The sequence below is a fragment of the Anabrus simplex genome, chromosome 8 (assembly GCF_040414725.1).
Source record: "Anabrus simplex isolate iqAnaSimp1 chromosome 8, ASM4041472v1, whole genome shotgun sequence".
Classification (NCBI taxonomy): domain Eukaryota; kingdom Metazoa; phylum Arthropoda; class Insecta; order Orthoptera; family Tettigoniidae; genus Anabrus; species Anabrus simplex.
In genome coordinates this window covers 195,106,509-195,124,537 of record NC_090272.1, presented here as the reverse complement: position 1 = coordinate 195,124,537, position 18,029 = coordinate 195,106,509, and the positions used below count along the sequence as shown (strand labels likewise).

The 18,029-nt window shown below is 37.8% G+C and overlaps 1 protein-coding gene across 1 annotated transcript in view; it reads right to left on the bottom strand.

Moving 5' to 3' along the window:
• The window catches only part of LOC136879362 (E3 ubiquitin-protein ligase TTC3), a 349,380-nt gene that overhangs the window by 214,426 nt on the left and 116,925 nt on the right, over positions 1-18,029 (bottom strand). Inside the window, exon 14 of the mRNA XM_068229092.1 lies at positions 4,229-4,317. Coding sequence (XP_068085193.1) covers positions 4,229-4,317 — 89 coding nt within the window. The remainder of the gene's footprint in view (positions 1-4,228; positions 4,318-18,029) is intronic.

Genomic DNA, 18,029 nt, shown 5'->3' with positions numbered 1-18,029 from the left:
AGTTTACTCCTCCTTATTTGCTGCTGAGGTGAAGTAGTCCATTGTTGCTCTTCAAAGCATATGGGGTTCACAGAGTTCAATGCTAAGAGTCTTCAAGTAGGCTCTCCTTGGTCCTGCATCACCAGTGTTGAATATGTGGCATGGTTAAATTTCATATTTCGATATTATGATGAATGGAATTTTATTGTATTATGGCTAATTGAAATATAAAACCGAAATTTCAAAATATAGACACGGGTTGTAAGAAGGAGAGCGCACGGATACATCAATGCAACGGAGGGAATAGTGCGATCAATGTGTCAAGTTCCAGATGATAATTGGGCCAAAGCAAGGAAGTGAATGTCATAGTTGGAATCGCTCTAATTTTATAGATAATCTTATCTTTTGTTTGAGTTCCCTATTGGAATTTTGGAAGATTCTACATTTGTTGGTGGATTTCACATCAATGTTTTGGCGTGACAGAGGATCAGCTCACCAGGCACGACACGATTAATCAACATACACATTTGCTAGATGTGGGACAGTTTCAAAATCACTCCAGGACATAGCAGTCTGTAACAGTGTTCGGGCGTAGCCGAAAACCTGATAGTTCAGTAATGAGAGGAGTTAAGCTCTGATCTTAATAACAAGAAGAATAGTGTCAAATACTAGAGAGCTTTCATGTAAGCAGTATTTATCTCATTTCAGTTGTGAAGGTTTATCCACATACTAAAAGTAACTAGAATAACTTTGTGAATCGTTTCCATTAAACTGAGGCCAGCGAGTAGACTGTAAAACGTGGTCCATAAAAATTTTCATCATGTGAAGGATGTGGTAAATGCAGCTTGTATCAAACAATACCGAGAATTTCAGACCATGTGCGGGCACAACCAGTTACAAATTTATCGTGAAACGTGTGCGCGTTATAAGGTGTTGACATGTCTTCCATGTGTTTTCTCTTTCAAATACTTTGTCACTACTAGTTTTAAAAGAAATTATGGAAGAAAGGATGATGTATATTGTAACCATGCTGTATACTGAAATAATGAGCAGCTAAACATATACATGCTAGCTAGATGAGCCATGGCCAGAGTCAAGATGAAGGTCTGTAAATCTTTGTTAACTATTCTGTAGACATGTGCTGCTTACCATTCTAACTGTTTCTGATGTGGGCGGGGGCCTTGTTTTTCTTTTATAATTCTACATAGGTGTATAATGTAAATAATTAGTCAAATCTGTGAAAAATCTTACTTTGTATTGGTTAACACATTTTTTTGGGGTTATGTCACTGTATTCCAATGCTACTGGTGCGAGGTGCTGTGTGTAAAAAAAAGGATAAGAATTGTGCCGGCTGCCGAAGCCTGTCGCACTCCTCTGGGGCAATGATTAATGAATGACAGATGAAATGATATTGGAGTGTTGCTGGAATGAAAACAGGGAAAACCGGAATATCCGGAGAAAAACCTGTCCCGCATCCGCTTTGTCCAGCACAAATCTCACATGGAGTGACCGAGATTTGAACCACGGTACCCAGCGGTGAGAGGCCGGCACGCTGCCGCCTGAGCCATGGAGGCTGAATTAATAAACCTAATGTTTTTTCTAAATCTGGAGTATACAGATTCCAATGCAATAACTGTACCTCTTCGTACATCGGACAGACAGGACATAACTTTAATATCAGATACTCAGAACACATCAACGCCATAAAATACAACAGATTCTCTGCAATAGGACAACACACACAAGACTAATCATGATTTCACCAGTATTGATAAAGACATAAAAATACTTAAAAGTTATTACCAAAGGCCCCCTTCTAAACACTACTGAAAATTGTGTTATTCATCTTGACCAATACTTCAGCCCCAATTCCAATTTAAATGACATTTCTGAAAAACCTAATATTTTATTCGACTTCCTTATCCGATTTTTCAAAATTGCTGAATTTACAAACCCAAATTCAATAATCCAGGCCTTATATAGTTCCTACTGACATTTTCCATTTCCTATAACCCATCCACCTGATCCACCTTAAACTACAACACCTCCCCCCATTTATTTCCCTATTTTTTCCTTTATTTTAATCATTATTTTTCTACCTCAACTTTTTCTTTCCTTTTTACCTTCCTTCTCCTCCCCCCCCCCCCTTCTCCTAATTTAATTATATTTTCTAACAACTCAAATGATTTAGACCACTCTTTCAAATTGATACATTACGCTATTCTAAAATCGACCCCAACTCTTGCCTTCAAGATATAACACGCTATGTGATTACGCTCTTCAACTGTTTCAATTTTGCGCCTTTTAGTATTTCTTTTCACAATTGTTTTTTCTGTCATATGTTTCAATAACTTCAAGAATCTAACATATGAATTTCTTTAATCTGGATATATTTCTTTCGACAAATAATATACAACTACAGTATATTGTACTATTTCACTCATATCAGCATTTAAAGGCTTGATATTTGAACTTTTTAAATTTTTTCAGCGGATTTCCACAAACATTTGGAAGCACAGTGCCGATCGGCACGTCTTGCTACTCTTCAAGAACTTGCTCCATACTACATTTACGTATTTGATCTACGACTTCTTCAATATTTTTGGAACTATCGACATGCAGTGCTGACCCCTAAAATTATACAGTGCCTCATGAACTGCAACTGAAAAATACGTATTGATTCTAGACTACTTCATAACATTGAAATTTCAACACACAGTGCTCCATAAAGTGTTATAGTGCTTCATAAACAGCATCTGATAGAATTATTTAATCTCCACATTTTGTTTCCTATGCATCATCTTTTATATTTATTTGTGATTGGTTGAAATTTCAACACACAGTGCTCCCTAAAGTGTTTTAGTGCTTCACAAACAGGAACTGACAGAATTATTTAAACTTCACATTTTATTTACCTATTTGTGATCGGCTGATGATGACCAAGAATACTGGTCGAAAGCGGTACCAATTATAATTAAGTAAGAATGTAAAACATTTCTTATTTTAATAGTATTGAAAGGTTGGACCATCATAAATCTTCTTTCAACTTAATAGTGAACTCACTTAAATACGGAACACTATGGAATTCTTATCTTTTAAAGGTTATGTTGAACCGGTTGAACTCAAGAATATGGTTTTGAATGTAAGTATCGATCCTCAATTTCTCAAATGCATTATATTCAACTCTGCCCGTCACTAATCACAATCAAATTGGAAAGAGAAAAATTATCATTAATACTTCCGAAATTACGGTTATTCGTGACCTTGACTCAGCTGGAAAGCGCGCTCACTGCACGTCTGTACGACTGTGAAATTATACAAAGTTTTTAAATGTAACGTGCGCAGAAAACTGACTGCAGTTTTTATAACATTTTAGCAGAAAAACTTGAAATTCCCAGTCTTATATTAAGACCAAAACAGTAATAGGCAATCCCAAAATGTCCGACGACTTTATGTACAGTATGTAAGGTTCTGGTCTTGATAACAATCGTATACGATAACGGTAATATTAAAATACTAAATTTGTGTTACTTAAGAAGGAGCAGTTTCGATTCCTGCATGAAAGCCTAGCAACTATACAGTGCCCTGAGGGAAGTGCCGAAAACCTGTTCGGCGATACACTTGAAAAAAGTAAAAAAATAAACATGTAACCCTGGACATAACGTAGACGTTTTGCAAGTACGAACATTTGACGAAATTCGTTCCGTATTCAAGCAGAGCTGCCAAAATACACTCTGTTTCCTTCCAATTGTTGCAGATACACTCTGCCTTATGATTTCCAAGGATTCTCTAAACAATACCACTCGAACGAGACACTAAGATGGTCCCTTATGCCGATCACTTTTCCAGTACGGTGCTGTAGGCTACTTCCTCAAATTACTGCAATTACGGGACGTTAACACCAAGATCCGTAAGTATGCCATAGCCGTCCTTTTGTAAGATACAGTTTCTTGAAAGACGTGTGATCGAGGATTTAGCGTTGATGGGACTGAAATTTCTGGAAGGTTGATCCGGGAAATCGTTTCTTCGAGGAACGGATAATGCAGGATTTTTACAGCGCGATTTAATTAGGATGCTCGTGGGACCACGTTGAACTAATAATATGGGAAAACATATTTTCCGGGAACGTATAACAGAGGTTCTATTGTACATATTTCACAATGCGATCATACATTCTTCATATTCTTCCAGCTAACTATAACATGATCAAAGATATTATATATGAATAGAAAATTCCGAGAACACAAACCTTGTGTTAGTTTCTGGGACATCTTTGATCATTGTGACAGTAGACGATTCAGAATTAGTCTTCCGTTCCTTCTTCCGTTTCGTTTTGGTCTGAAAAAAAAAAGAGGAAAAATTAAAACAGGGTACAATCAACAGAACCTAAATAATTCAAAGCACAAGGAAAAATATTACTCAGATTACACTTTCACAGCCCATAATACACAAAATATCTTTAGGGTCATACAAGGGTTCTCTATGCATTATTATATTCCAAAAAATAGTGTAATCATCATTCTTGCACAAGCCTGAAATTTTCTTGGATGTGAGGAAACAGAAAATAAAAAGTCCACTATACTAAAGAAATAGTTGGAGGTGGGGTGGGGGTTATTCATGAAAAATAATATGAAGAGCAATGAAATAAAATGAAAGACAGGTTAAGAAGATGAATGGTGTGAAAGTGTCACTGATTGGGTCAATTGAAGTGTGCATTTAGTGAACTTGGCCAAAATTATCTTGATACAGAAGCCTTCTATTTATAATGGATTTTAAATGATTGGATGCGAGTCATGAAGTATTTTGCAGCTCTGTCTATGCATTCACGTGATTTGTGGTCTATTGTGTGGGTTAGACCTTCGTAAAATGCATTTCCTTATTCTCGACTCACTAATTGTGCGCCTCCTAGTGGGGGAAACGGTGTACTAGCATTCCTGGTCGCTTGTGTGTGCTGCCGCCTGGGTACGTGAAGTCGAACTTGCTCCGCGATCATCTGCCGTAAGCACGACAATGAGCGAGTGCAGTTGTTCTGATTATTATTTTCAAGAAGGCAGCTTGCTGGCTAACGTTCTGGTTGAATATTAAGTGGTACAACTATCCATTTGAGAGCTGTGGAGATGTTACTCGGACTGGATCCAGGGTAGAATAATCGCCACCCGGGCGATTAGGCCTGAAATGTTGGTTGTTTTTCTTTAATTTGATATTCTCCGACCCTGTGAGTATGTTTGAATCTTCTTGTCTACGGGACTAACCTGATCAACGGATACTACTAATGCATGACATTAAGAAGCAATGGAAACTGTTTTGGTGTAATAACCGTGTGAGAAATTATTGATTCAATTTTCGTGTAATTCAGAATTGGTGGAATATTTGAAAATCAGATCATAATCATGTCAATGTTATGTTTGGCTTGTAATTGGGGTTTCAATGAAAGTGTAAATGTGTATTTCGGTTTGACCTTCATGGTGAGAATTTAAATGCTTCATGAAGTAAAGTTAAGTGAATCTATGTTGTATGAACTTCGAAGAATGATTGGTTATGAATACATTATTGGTATAATTCTCTATTCGGTGGTTTAAATTGATCTGATTTAACTCATTTGCAATCATGGTTGTTATCTTGTATATTTCCCAACCACCATTTTGGGGATCAAGGTAGTAAGAGGAAAACCTTTTCTAGTTGACTGCTCGGTTTGTTTGGGTCGCCATGTTGTTGGTATATGGGCGTCACATGATTCCTTGCTATGTAACCGAGTGTAAACAGTTTGGGGGCGTGTACTCTGTTGAGCCTGACATTTGCGTGTCGTCTCATTATAATGACATTTGACATTTGCCGATTGGGATGATAATTTTCCTTGTCTGGTTGGATTTTCATCCGCTCTATTGATAATTAAGTCTGATTTACTGTGGCTCTTGTGGTATTGATATTTAATTTATTTGAGCTTGTATTATTTCTTCGTGGTCGTTATTTGGATTATATTTGATTTCTTCTCCTGTTTAATTTAGAGTCTGCATGTCGTTTGTATTTCATTACCGATTTCATATCCTAACTACAAAACCGAGTTAGTCCCTTAGAAATTGTTTTCTGTTTTCACATCCTAACTGAAGTTTTCAGACACTGCGAGATTGCTATTAATGCATTTTTCCCCTTTACTGATCTCTACTTAATTGTTGATATCTGAATTGGTTTAATTTGTAGTTTTGTTAACTATGGTCCGAAGTTTTTCAATCAATTTAATTTAACCCTTTGGCACTCAGCCTATATACAGAAGTTTGCTCGAAGACACTCAGACTAATTTCTGTCATTTTCCAAACCGACTTACAAAAAATCAACACGTACAGAGTTTAACACACATTAAAATAAAATAAATCACACTAATACAGGAAACTATGAGCATTTCAGAAATGAACATACCTAAAACGTATTGTTATTGGTAAAGACAGAAAAAATTATTCAATTTTGAAAATAAATTAAAAAAAAATAATTTTTGATTTTCAATGGCTGAAAAATCAGACATTATTGCGTATTCCTTCTTTATTCTTAGACGTGAAAGAAAGAACATTTATTTCTGATTAATTTGATATCAATACGATGTGTGTGTTGCAATTCAGTCATGAAGCATGGCACATAGTTATTCACTGTACATGTAACGGTCATCGATGTCAGGGCCTCGCGGTCCGATGCACGGTGAGCAGCTGTGACTGTGTCATTTCCCACATTTCGGCAAAAGAATGTCATTATTACTGTCTAAATCATCTGAAAATTCAAGGATATCGGCCTCATTCGGCCTTGAATATGGCCTAGTCATTACGATAAAAAGATGAGACAAGCACGTGCAACAACGGAGTTATGAAATGGAGTAAAATTATAGTTTGCGAAGTACAGCGAACACAGCCAAAGAAACGAAATATACTCTTAACTAAACTCATATCAAGATCAAATTGTTGTATTCATAAGCCAACCAAAACAGATCCACGCAATTAACAACTTCAAATAACCACAACATAAACATTCACGGTCAACAGATTTCATTTGGCGAAAATAAAAATATTTTGTGGGGCAGGTGGATATATCTGTAGAGTAAAACGCAAATTCAACGTTTTAAGGTACCGTCACGGTCAACTGTTACGATTTAACAGCCACGGAAATGACGAAAATGCCTAAATAGGACAGAGCCGATATATCGGCGCCGTGAGTGTTTTCGCCATAACCTCTCTATCGGCGCGCTGAGTGCGAAAGGGTTAATTAAAGTTTCTTTTTCTCCACAAAATTAGTTAATTTCATTATTTCAGCCAAGGATAAATTAAAATTAAGTTTTAATCATTCTGCTTGGCCTCGTGTGCCTTTGCTTTCACACTGTGACGACCTTTTCCTTGGGTTCTCTTTGGTAAGTGTTTCTATTTATATTATTGTTGTACCGCTTGTTATGATCCCTGGTCGTGCAAAACGCTTTCACTTCGTCTTATATTTTTTTGTGAGATATTAAAGGTTGTGTGTCACAACATAGTGCTACATCTAATAACACAGCGATCACTCATCACATGTAATTCCTATCCTACCACTACAAATTTTTAAAAAGAATGCAGTAAAGCAATAGATGCACAAAACTGAAGAAACAGCATCAAAATTAGAAACAGCATCAAAATTAATTACATAAAAATAATACATGTACTCAAGGTATGTTGCACATTATAAAATACTGATCCTGGATGCAATGGTCATTAAATCAAAACCACACAAACACTTATCGCAAAAATTGTCAGTTGAAAATTTGACTCCCGTTGCTGAAATATGCATCCAAAAGTCAGATATCAACATCAGAAATAACACAGTATTGTAAATATTTTGTTTTGTTATTGTTTCAACGATGCACTCACTCACATAGATTCTTTGCGACGATGGGATAGGAAAGGACTTAGAATGAGAAGGAAGCGGCCCTAGCCTTAATTAAGGTACAGCCCAAGAATTTGTCTGATGTAAAAATGGGATACCATGGAAAACCATCTTCAGGACTGCCAACAGTAGGGTTCAAACCCACCATCTCCTGAATGCAAGCTCACAGCAGCATGACCCTAACCGCAAGGCCAACTCGCTAAGTACATAGATTACAACTTTTTAAAATTATAATTTGGGTCCACGTTATTCAATACATAAAAATTGTTGCGTAGATTTAATTACAACATATATTTCACTCAGTACTAGTTTTGACGTCCCTCTGCGGCATCATCAGCTGATAGAAGTTTGTAGACAAACATATAAGTTTATCAGCGTCAAATTGATCACAATTTAAAACCATATTAACAACATGAAACTGTGTTAAAATATACTAATTAAGGCCACGGCCGCTTCCTTGCCATTCCTAGGCCTTGCCTATCCCATCGTCGCCGTAAGACATATCTGTGTCAGTGCGATGCGCAAAAAAATTTCATATTTTCAACAAGTCTTGCGAGTCTTATACCATAAACTGATAAAAACATATGCAAACCGGTTTGCTCACTTATGATATAAAGTGGATTTAAAAGAACAACAAATTAAAATAGAATAGTCTTGAAGCACTACGTGATTAATTTATTGCACTTCTTAAAACTTGACGTAGTATCATAGTAGAAATACTGTGCAAACTGTCCAAAATAGCATATGGGACACATTCACTTAATACTAATTATTTTACGACGATGAACTGATAATTTAGATCAACCAAGGTTTGAATAATTAATCATTTAGGTCAACACTCGTAAAATATATCGCCCCATAGACTATGTTCACAGGAAAGTTTTTGTTCCACTACACTTTCAACTTGCACAATCACATTATAAACTGCTCTTGAAGGATGGTTGAGTAAAATGCTGTCAGTGCTGTATTTATTGCAATAGTCCCTAATAAATGTGAGGGCTGCGGCAAGTATTTCTTCTGTAGGCTTTCCGTGAAGCAGGCTGACACATTTATGACATTTTGTGACCTTGAATACATTGTGTGCTATATATCCTCCGATAGAACGTTCCAACCTTAAATTGCAGTACAGCAGTAATGGGACAATTCCGTCTCTTTCCTTCTCCCATGTTTTGCGGGTAGCGCTGTCCTACTCTAACGCAGCGGGTTTGCCATATATCCGTGAATCAGAATGTTATCGGTTAAAATGGGTGAATATGGTGTTATGTACAGAATTTCAAGGCACATTTGATGCCGTTAACAAAAAAATGTAAAAAAATAATTTAGTGTGAAAATGGTAATATAATGGAAAGTTTCGCCAAATGCAAAATCTTCATTGCATATAACTTTTCATGCCGTAACTCCTATTTTATATTCATTATTTTCCTAATTTTTTCACTGCTGGTAAAGAAACATTTCAGCTCGATGTAGATAAGTTTATTTTTAAATTTAAATGATAAGAAAATGCAGTATATGAGTTTATTTTCAGTCATGTTCAGGAAATTTTATGTTCAGGCACGAAAAAGTCAGTCGCTGGCCAGCGTCTTTCCTATTGAATTTGCATGGGGGGTCAAAGCAAGGCAAATGGTCTTCGGATATGGAAGTTATTTTTAAAACAATCCCAAAGTTCCTATCTTGCTTAGTTATTAATTTGCGACAGGAAGAATATCTCCTTGAATTTTAGTTTCGCGCGTGACTCGGCTGGCTGTCTGTCTGGCTGGCTGAAGTACTGGTAGTCATCTCCCAAACATGCGCTTTTAACATTTCCAGACAGTCGCATGCAGTGCAGTGCTCATTTCGTCAGTAGTATGTATAATAGTGATTAAATACATATCAGTGACATATGTACAATTCTTGAGGGAAAGTGTATTTCATTTGTGTGGTTCGTGAGTTCGTGCTCGTGCGTGGGGATCTAATTTCGAAGAAAATATGCAGAAGGATCATGGCGTGGTTAAAGCAAAGCAAACGCTCTTCGAATATGGAAGTTATTTTTAAATCATTCCTCAAGTCCCTATTTTAATTTATGACAGGGAGAACGTCTCTTTTTGTTTACGTTTCACGAGTGACTCAGCTGGCTGAGCTTTTAAATATACTGGCAGCCGTGTGCAGTGGTGTTCATTTAATCAGTATCATAAGAATGATTAAATAAAGATCAGTGATATATATATATACATATATATTATTTAATGGCGTGTGGCCTCCGAAGAGGCCGAGTGCGGGTCTTTCCAGTGTTGACGCCCCATAGGCGACCTGCGCGTCTATAAGAATGGGGCCCCTACCTGTGATGAATTCTAATGCTGAAAACGGCACACACACACACCCAGCCCCCGAGCCATTGGAATTAACCAATGAAGGTTAAAATCCCCGACCCGGCCGGGAATCGAACCCGGGGCCCTCTGGACCAAAGGCCAGCACGCTAACCATTTAGCCATGCAGCCGGACAAGATCAGTGATAAATGTATAGTTCTTGAGGACAAGTGGATTGTGTTTGTGTAGTCTGTGTAGTTGACAGTTCGTGTTCGTATGTATAGTTCTTAGTTCGAAGAAAAAGTGCAGAAGGATGTATAATGGATCGTCAAATTAAAAAGAAACGTTCCGTAGGTAAACTCAGGGGAAAAGAACGCAATATTATAATGAGTGTCCTGGATTATTTTTTAAAGACTATGAATATGAGCAGCGCAAACTGTGAAACAGCTAAAGCTACAGGTTGTTCCGAAAGAACAATCTATGCTATAAGGAAGGAACACACACACGGTCCTTTGCGAACTCTCGAGGAAAAAAAAAAAAGAGGACGACGACAGAAAAATTAAATATGATGAAATTGTTAGAAGTGGATGCGTCGGGTGGTTCACTCTTTTATTTGCTAACATACCACCGACATTGAACGCGATTGTGAGTCGCGTAAATGGAGAAGATTCTTTGCCACGATTTTCCAAAACTACGTTGAATCGCTTCTTACATGATATAGGCTTCCGTTATTTAAGACGGGGTAATAAAGCAGCTTTCACTGAAACCGATGAAATTATTAATTGGAGGCACAGATATCTCAGGGAGATAAAACGTTTAAGAGCACAAAATAAAGCTATAATTTACACAGATGAATCGTGGGTAAATATTGGGCAGATAGTGACAAGAGAATGGAAGGATACGATAGTGAAAAGTGCACGGCAGGCCGCTTTTGAAGGGGTGAGTTCGAGACTTAGGCCACCGAAAAGCCGAGGACCGTGATTTGCCGTAGTCCACGTGAGTAATGAACATGGTTTTGTTCTAAATGCTGAACTAAAATTTTTATGCCATAAAAATATAAGACAATTGGACAAATTACGTGAACGAAGTAAAGAAAAATGAAAGAGTTTTGTGGAAAGCAGACGAATTACAGGATGATGTCCACGATGAAAAGTTTTTAATACGACTTTCTTCATCGTCCGGATCATCCTCAAGTTCACATCCCGAACCCGGTTCATCCAAAGCGGGAACATCAGGCCTTGCATAAATGTTAGAAGGTGTACGTCCAATGTCTGAGAGCAACGCCAGTGTTTAAGGTATGTTGTATTTATTTTACCATCCTACAAATATTAATTAATGAATGAATGAACTTAAAATTACAAAATTACAAACGAAAAATGTGGAACTGTGACGCCCTGTTTGAGTCACACTCGAGCGTGATCTTCACGAGTCGATTTCGCAACAGCGCACTCCATCTACGCTGTACTGCAATTTAAGGTTGGAACACTCTATAGATAATAAATCAAACACTACTTTGCAAACTGCTGCTATCACTGTTAATTAGACCTAAATTATTCTCCCAGTCTGGTAAGAGGTCATCCATGTTCTCAGTAAAGTCTAGTGCTTATTTTATTTTGTGCATTTTCTACTACAGCCTTATTTGTCTTCTCTGTCTTCTTAGCCAGTGTTCTCATTTGATTGACGAATGATGTTAATGTCAGTTCAAATTTGGGCTCACGATTACTACCCGAAGACAGGGCAAGTTTGGTTGGGATATAAATAGACTGCAACATGTGTAAATTCAGAAAATCTACTGTTGAAGGGTAGTCGTCACAACTTAATGAGCGTAGCATATCAAAGTGCCGTTCTAGTGGATCTAGATTAAATTTGGCTGTGAGCACATATCGGAATCCATTATTCCATAAATACTCGGGCACCTGTATGGTGCTCTCAATTGTTACCCTTAGGGATTCAAGAGTTCTTTCAGAGGCAAAAGTATTATTCTTCCCACTGAGGTTATCTCTCCATTTTATTAAGGTTTGATGCCCTATTGAATCTTTATAAAAAGCCCCTGCTGGTGTAGAAGTATTTAATACATCTATTAGGATGTTCAATTCTCTTGTGAACGTTTCTGTCGGTTCGCTGTCTTCAAATCCCTCCAAGTTTATCTGTCTAAAGAACATTATGCCATTTGCAACAGAATTACTAAACAACTGAAAAGCAAGTCTCATGTTCATGCACTGAAATGAAGTGGGGTCTATATGTGCAGACGTTAGCTTGTGGCAAACTTTCAAACCTGCAAATTTATGGCAGTTAACCATTTCAAAAACTTGTCGATAGAATTTAAAGTCCACAACTTCATTATAGTAATGGACTTGCCTTTTCTCGTGAAAATTATTTCTGATGCACTTAATTATATGTACAGTATCTGAAAACGCCCAAATTCTCCTACTAGAATCAAAAGGATTAGAAATAGAGCACACGACCTTCCCTTCTTTTCCATTTATTCATAAACATTTCCACACCTTTTTATTAGACTGACTTCCGTCTGAGGTGAAACCTACATTCTGGCGCCAATTTGCTCCAGTTGTAAGACCACCTGGATTCGGGACAAAATATCACCAGGTGTGGAATTTCGGCTTGCATACACAGCAACCGGTTGAACCCAATTATGCAATAGGGGCACAAACATTAACAATAAACGCATGATTTGAGTTTATTTTTCCCGTGTTCTTGAGTGTGTTCTCCTAAATTTACGGATCCATCAGCTTTAAATGAGTTGGTGTTAAACTGAACCTCTTCGCTCAGTTTTACTTCATCATATATGAGAATTCTCGTGCGATTGTTTTCACTCTTCTCATCGCAGTTCTCAATAGCACTAATGGCATGGGTATTCACCCCGTAAGGGCACTTAAGACCTTTAACTAATTTTCGCAGGTGAGCCTCCAAAGGAAGGGGAAGCGTGTCATACCTTAAACTGTGTCTATAGCCCTTAGGTGATTTAATTTTAAATATTAATTTTAAATAATATACTATCTAAAATGAATTAATTATCATATTTCATCCTTTTCTTATTTCTTAGCTGACTTTTTTTTTAGCATGGTGTCAATCACCTTTTGCTTTCTGCTTAATGTCGGCTCACTTGAATAATCTGGCTGTAATTTGGAATATCTTAACTGCTTTTCTAGAAACAAAATCTTAGCATTAGCTAATTTCAATTTATTATGGAGAGACATGATTTATAATTCATTAACAAATCACCTTGGGAGTGGCGACCCCATTGTAATAACAGCCTATATATGTTTCATTCATTACATCTGTTATGAAGAGACTTTTCATTTTTGTAAAATTATTTCATTAATTGAAGTTGGCACTTTCTAAGCCTATTTCCGATTGGTCAGATGATTTGGTATTGTTGAAAATGGTTACGCAAGCAACAGTCATGTCCGTCATCAAGTTGTGATATCGTATCATTAAGACACATCAAATGCAATAAAGTATTGAAGGCACCAAGTTGCTTTACTTCAAAATCAAACACAAACATTGGCGCCCAACGTGGGGCTCTCAATAACCTGAGATGTTCAATACAAGCAAGATCATGAAAAGTGAAATCCAGAAGTGAAAACAATGCGTCGCAATTGAGGTTAAGCATCGGAGCAAAAATACAACACATTTCGAATTCGTGGAATCATTCACGGATATTGCATTCTCGTTCATAACGAAGATCAGACCGCTGAGGCCAACAACTTCAACGGATTGCAGCATAAATCAGTAATCAGGCAAGTAAGATTCGAGTTTTCGTACTTAGTACATCCAAAGAAGTAGCGACAAGATTTCAAGTTTTACATTCTCTTAGCCGCTCAAGGCAAGAATCTCCGTAAGAGCGTGAGTCTCTTTGACATATACACCATCCTTGCTATACATACGGTACTCTTAGATTCTAGCCTTTCTCTTAGCGCATGTTTTCGTAACAAACAAACATGCAGTGATCAACACAATAATAATAATAATAATAATAAAATAATTCAAGCCAATTGATCCTCCTGTTGTCATAAATATAAAAGATCCATATTCTTTTGTCATATAGCCTCAATTCGGCAACACGATTCCTTTAAATTTATACATAACCTTCACGCAATCCCTTCGAACTTTCACAGCATAACCTTAATTTCAATATGTCGCAACTAACGAAATTGAAACAATCGCGTAGTCGAGTAAAAGGCACGTTAACAAGAATAATAAAGTCGATTACAGCTGACACGTCAAAATCAGAGGCGAAGGTTAGAATTAAAAAATGTGAAGAGCTATGGAATTCTTTTGAAGAAGTACAAATTAAAATTGAGGAAACAGAGATCACTGATGAAACAGCTGCACTACAGTTTCAAGAGGAATGTGAGGGAGAGCGAGAGCTTTTTGAATCTATTTATTTCCGCGCAGTTACGCAACTGCAAACGATAATAGATGAAGCAGATGATGTTCAAAATAATTTACTAGCTCAAATGAACACGGCAGTAAACAACGCCGTTCATCAACAGGAAGTTCCACAACATCATAACAGAAGAATACATAAATTACCAGAAATTAAATTACCGGAATTTAACGGCGAATTCACAAAATGGTTGCTTTTTAAGAACAGTTTTGAGTCAACCATTCATAATGATACTCAACTAACAAATATCCAAAAATATCAGTATCTGATCGGTCTTCTGCAGGGTGAAGCACGCAAAGTCATTCAAGGTTTTACCATTTCAGAAGAAAACTACACAAGTGCGTGGAACTTGCTTGTAGATACATATGATAATCAAATGATGATAATCGAGACACATCTAGATGAACTTTTCAAGTTTCCTACAATTTTTAAAGAGAACAAATCTGAATCACTCAGGCAATTACAATTTCATATTCAAACTCACATGGCTTCATTAAAAGCAATGAAGCAACCGGTACAATATTGGGACACATTGGTTATTCATCTAGCAAAGAAGCAGCTGGATTTCATTGAGCAAAGAGACTGGCAGGAAAGGGTGAAAGGCAACACTCCAGAGAAGATGCCAGCATTGGATGATTTCTTGAAATTTTTAACCGAGCGTTCCCAATCATACATACTTTTAAATCATAACAAAACCAAGGCATTGAACATGAAGGCAAATCCGAAGGACAAACAACCTAGCAAGAAAGTTGTTATGACGACGACTCAGGGAAGCTGTAATCTGTGTGGTGGAAGTCACCCCATTTTTACATGTGAAGAGTTAATTAAACGATCAGTTGAAGACAGAAGAAAACTGCTTCGAGAAAAAGGACAGTGTCATAACTGTTTGAAACCAGGACATATTGCAAAAAATTGCAGAGGATCGAAATGCAAGAAATGCGGACTTCCTCACAACACACTTTTACATGCTGAGGAAGATGACAAACAGAAACAAAATCTCAAAGAAGATCAAGTGCCCATAAACCTGTGTGTCGAATCTCAGCATTCACTTGCTTCACTCAATGTGAACTTGGCGAAAGGAATAACATCACAAATACTTTTGTCAACAGCTTTAATTGATGTGAAAGATGTTCACGGAAGAAGAATGACATGCCGAGCCTTACTGGATCCGGGATCTCAGTCGAATCTAATAAACGAAGGTCTGTATAAGAAACTTGGTTTACCGAATGTCAAGACAAACACACAGATCATTGGAGTAGATTGTTCCAAAGTGGAAACAAAAAGGATCACGAGAGTACATCTCGCTTCAAGGAATGACGGATCTGAGGTGGAAGCAGAATTTCTAGTTTTGCCAACTATAACAGGACGATTGCCACAGTTGGAGATCAAGAAGGACAAGATTATTATTCCAAAGGACATTCGCTTGGCAGACCCCACATTCAACAAGCCTGGAGACATCGACATGTTAATTGGTGCTGGACTTTATTGGAAAATAGTCATAGGTCCACCCAAGAATGAAGCTGAAGGACAACCAGCTCTGCAAAACACCCGATTCGGCTGGATTATAGGTGGTGAAGTTTTTGAGAACAAACAAGGATCAACAACAACATGCATGAAAATTAGCAATCAACAATTATCAGATCAGATGGAGAAATTTTGGAAACAAGAAGCAATTCCGGAGATTCAACATTACACATCAGAAGAAAGAATATGTGAAAGACAGTTCACGGACACCGCTTCGAGAGATACAACAGGTAGATTCATCGTAAGGCTCCCTATCAAGCCAGATGTCATCCTTGGAGAATCAAGAAAGCACGCACTAAACAGACTAGAATCATTAGTCAAGAGGTTAAGCAGACACCCCGAACTCAAGACAGCTTATGCAGATTTCATGGATGAATATGAAAAACTAGGGCATATGAGCTTGATTGAAACAAACCAAAATCAAGATGTACCAAATTCATACTTCATACCCCATCAACCAGTGGTACGTCCAGATAGTGACACCACAAAGGTCAGAGTGGTATTTGATGCCTCGGCAAAAACATCACTCGGGACATCACTCAATGACAAGCTCATGACAGGACCTAATTTACAGCGAGATCTTTTTCACATTGTACTTAGATTTCGCAGCCATAAGTACGTCATGACGGCAGATGTGGAAAAGATGTTTCGGCAAATCCTCATCCATCCTGAAGATCGAGCATTCCAGCAGATTTTGTGGAAAGAGGAATCTTCAGCCCCTGTGAGGATTTATCAGTTGAATACAGTAACATATGGAACAGCATCAGCACCTTACCATGCCATGAGATGCTTAAATGAATTGGCTACTCTTCATGAAAATGAATTTCCAGCAGCAGCAAAGGCTATTCGTGATGATTTTTATATGGATGACTGCTTAAGTGGTGGAGACATTCTAGAAGACGTGATCGGGCTACGGCGGCAAATACAAAATATACTCAAGAGTGGTGGAATGCATTTGAGGAAATGGAGGTCCAACAGCAAAGAGATCTTGCAGGATTTGGAGAGCAAAAGCGACGAAGGGACTTTACTGGTTTTAGACAAAGGTGAAGCTAGTAAGACTCTTGGACTCCTCTGGGACTCAGCACAAGATTGCCTTCAGTTTCGAGTTGAGCTGACAAAGCAGTCACCAAGATCCAAAAGAGAAGTCGCCTCCAAAATCGCACAGATTTTTGATCCACTAGGACTCGTGGGTCCAGTACTGATCAAAGGGAAGTTGTTGATGCAACACTTATGGGTAGATGGATTTGAATGGGATCAGCCATTGTCTCGAGAGCACCTTCAGATTTGGAACGAGTACTATACGTCATTAGAAAGACTGAACAACATCAGAATTATGAGAAACATAAATCCTGGGAATTGCTCTGGCTCTTTTGATTTGTTTGGATTTAGTGATGCTTCAGAGAAGGCTTTTGGAGCATGCATTTATGCAGTTTGTCAAACGCAAAGTGGTCTCTACATTTCCAATTTACTTTGTGCGAAGACGAAAGTAGCTCCTTTAAAAACCATTTCGTTGCCAAGACTCGAATTGGAGGCAGCCCTTCTTCTTGCACAACTTGTCAAAACAACAGTGAGTGCTTTGAAAGAAAAAATTGGTCAGATCAGATTATGGAGTGACGGTACAATTGTTTTGGGATGGATCAACACTGAGCCAAGGCTGCTGAAGACATTTGTGGCAAACAGGATTGCAAAGATTCAAGAAGCCACTGATGCAACCACCTGGAAGCATGTTCCTTCGACTGAAAATCCAGCTGATCTTCTCTCAAGAGGAATTACTTCAGCAGAACTCGAAAATAAAAAGCTGTGGTGGAGTGGACCTTCTTGGCTTCGCACACAACGTCAACAACCAGAGCATTCAGAAGAATTTGAAACAGAACTACCAGAGCTGAAGGTCACAGCAGTTACGTTGACAGCAACATCAACCAGCATTCTACTGAATAAATTC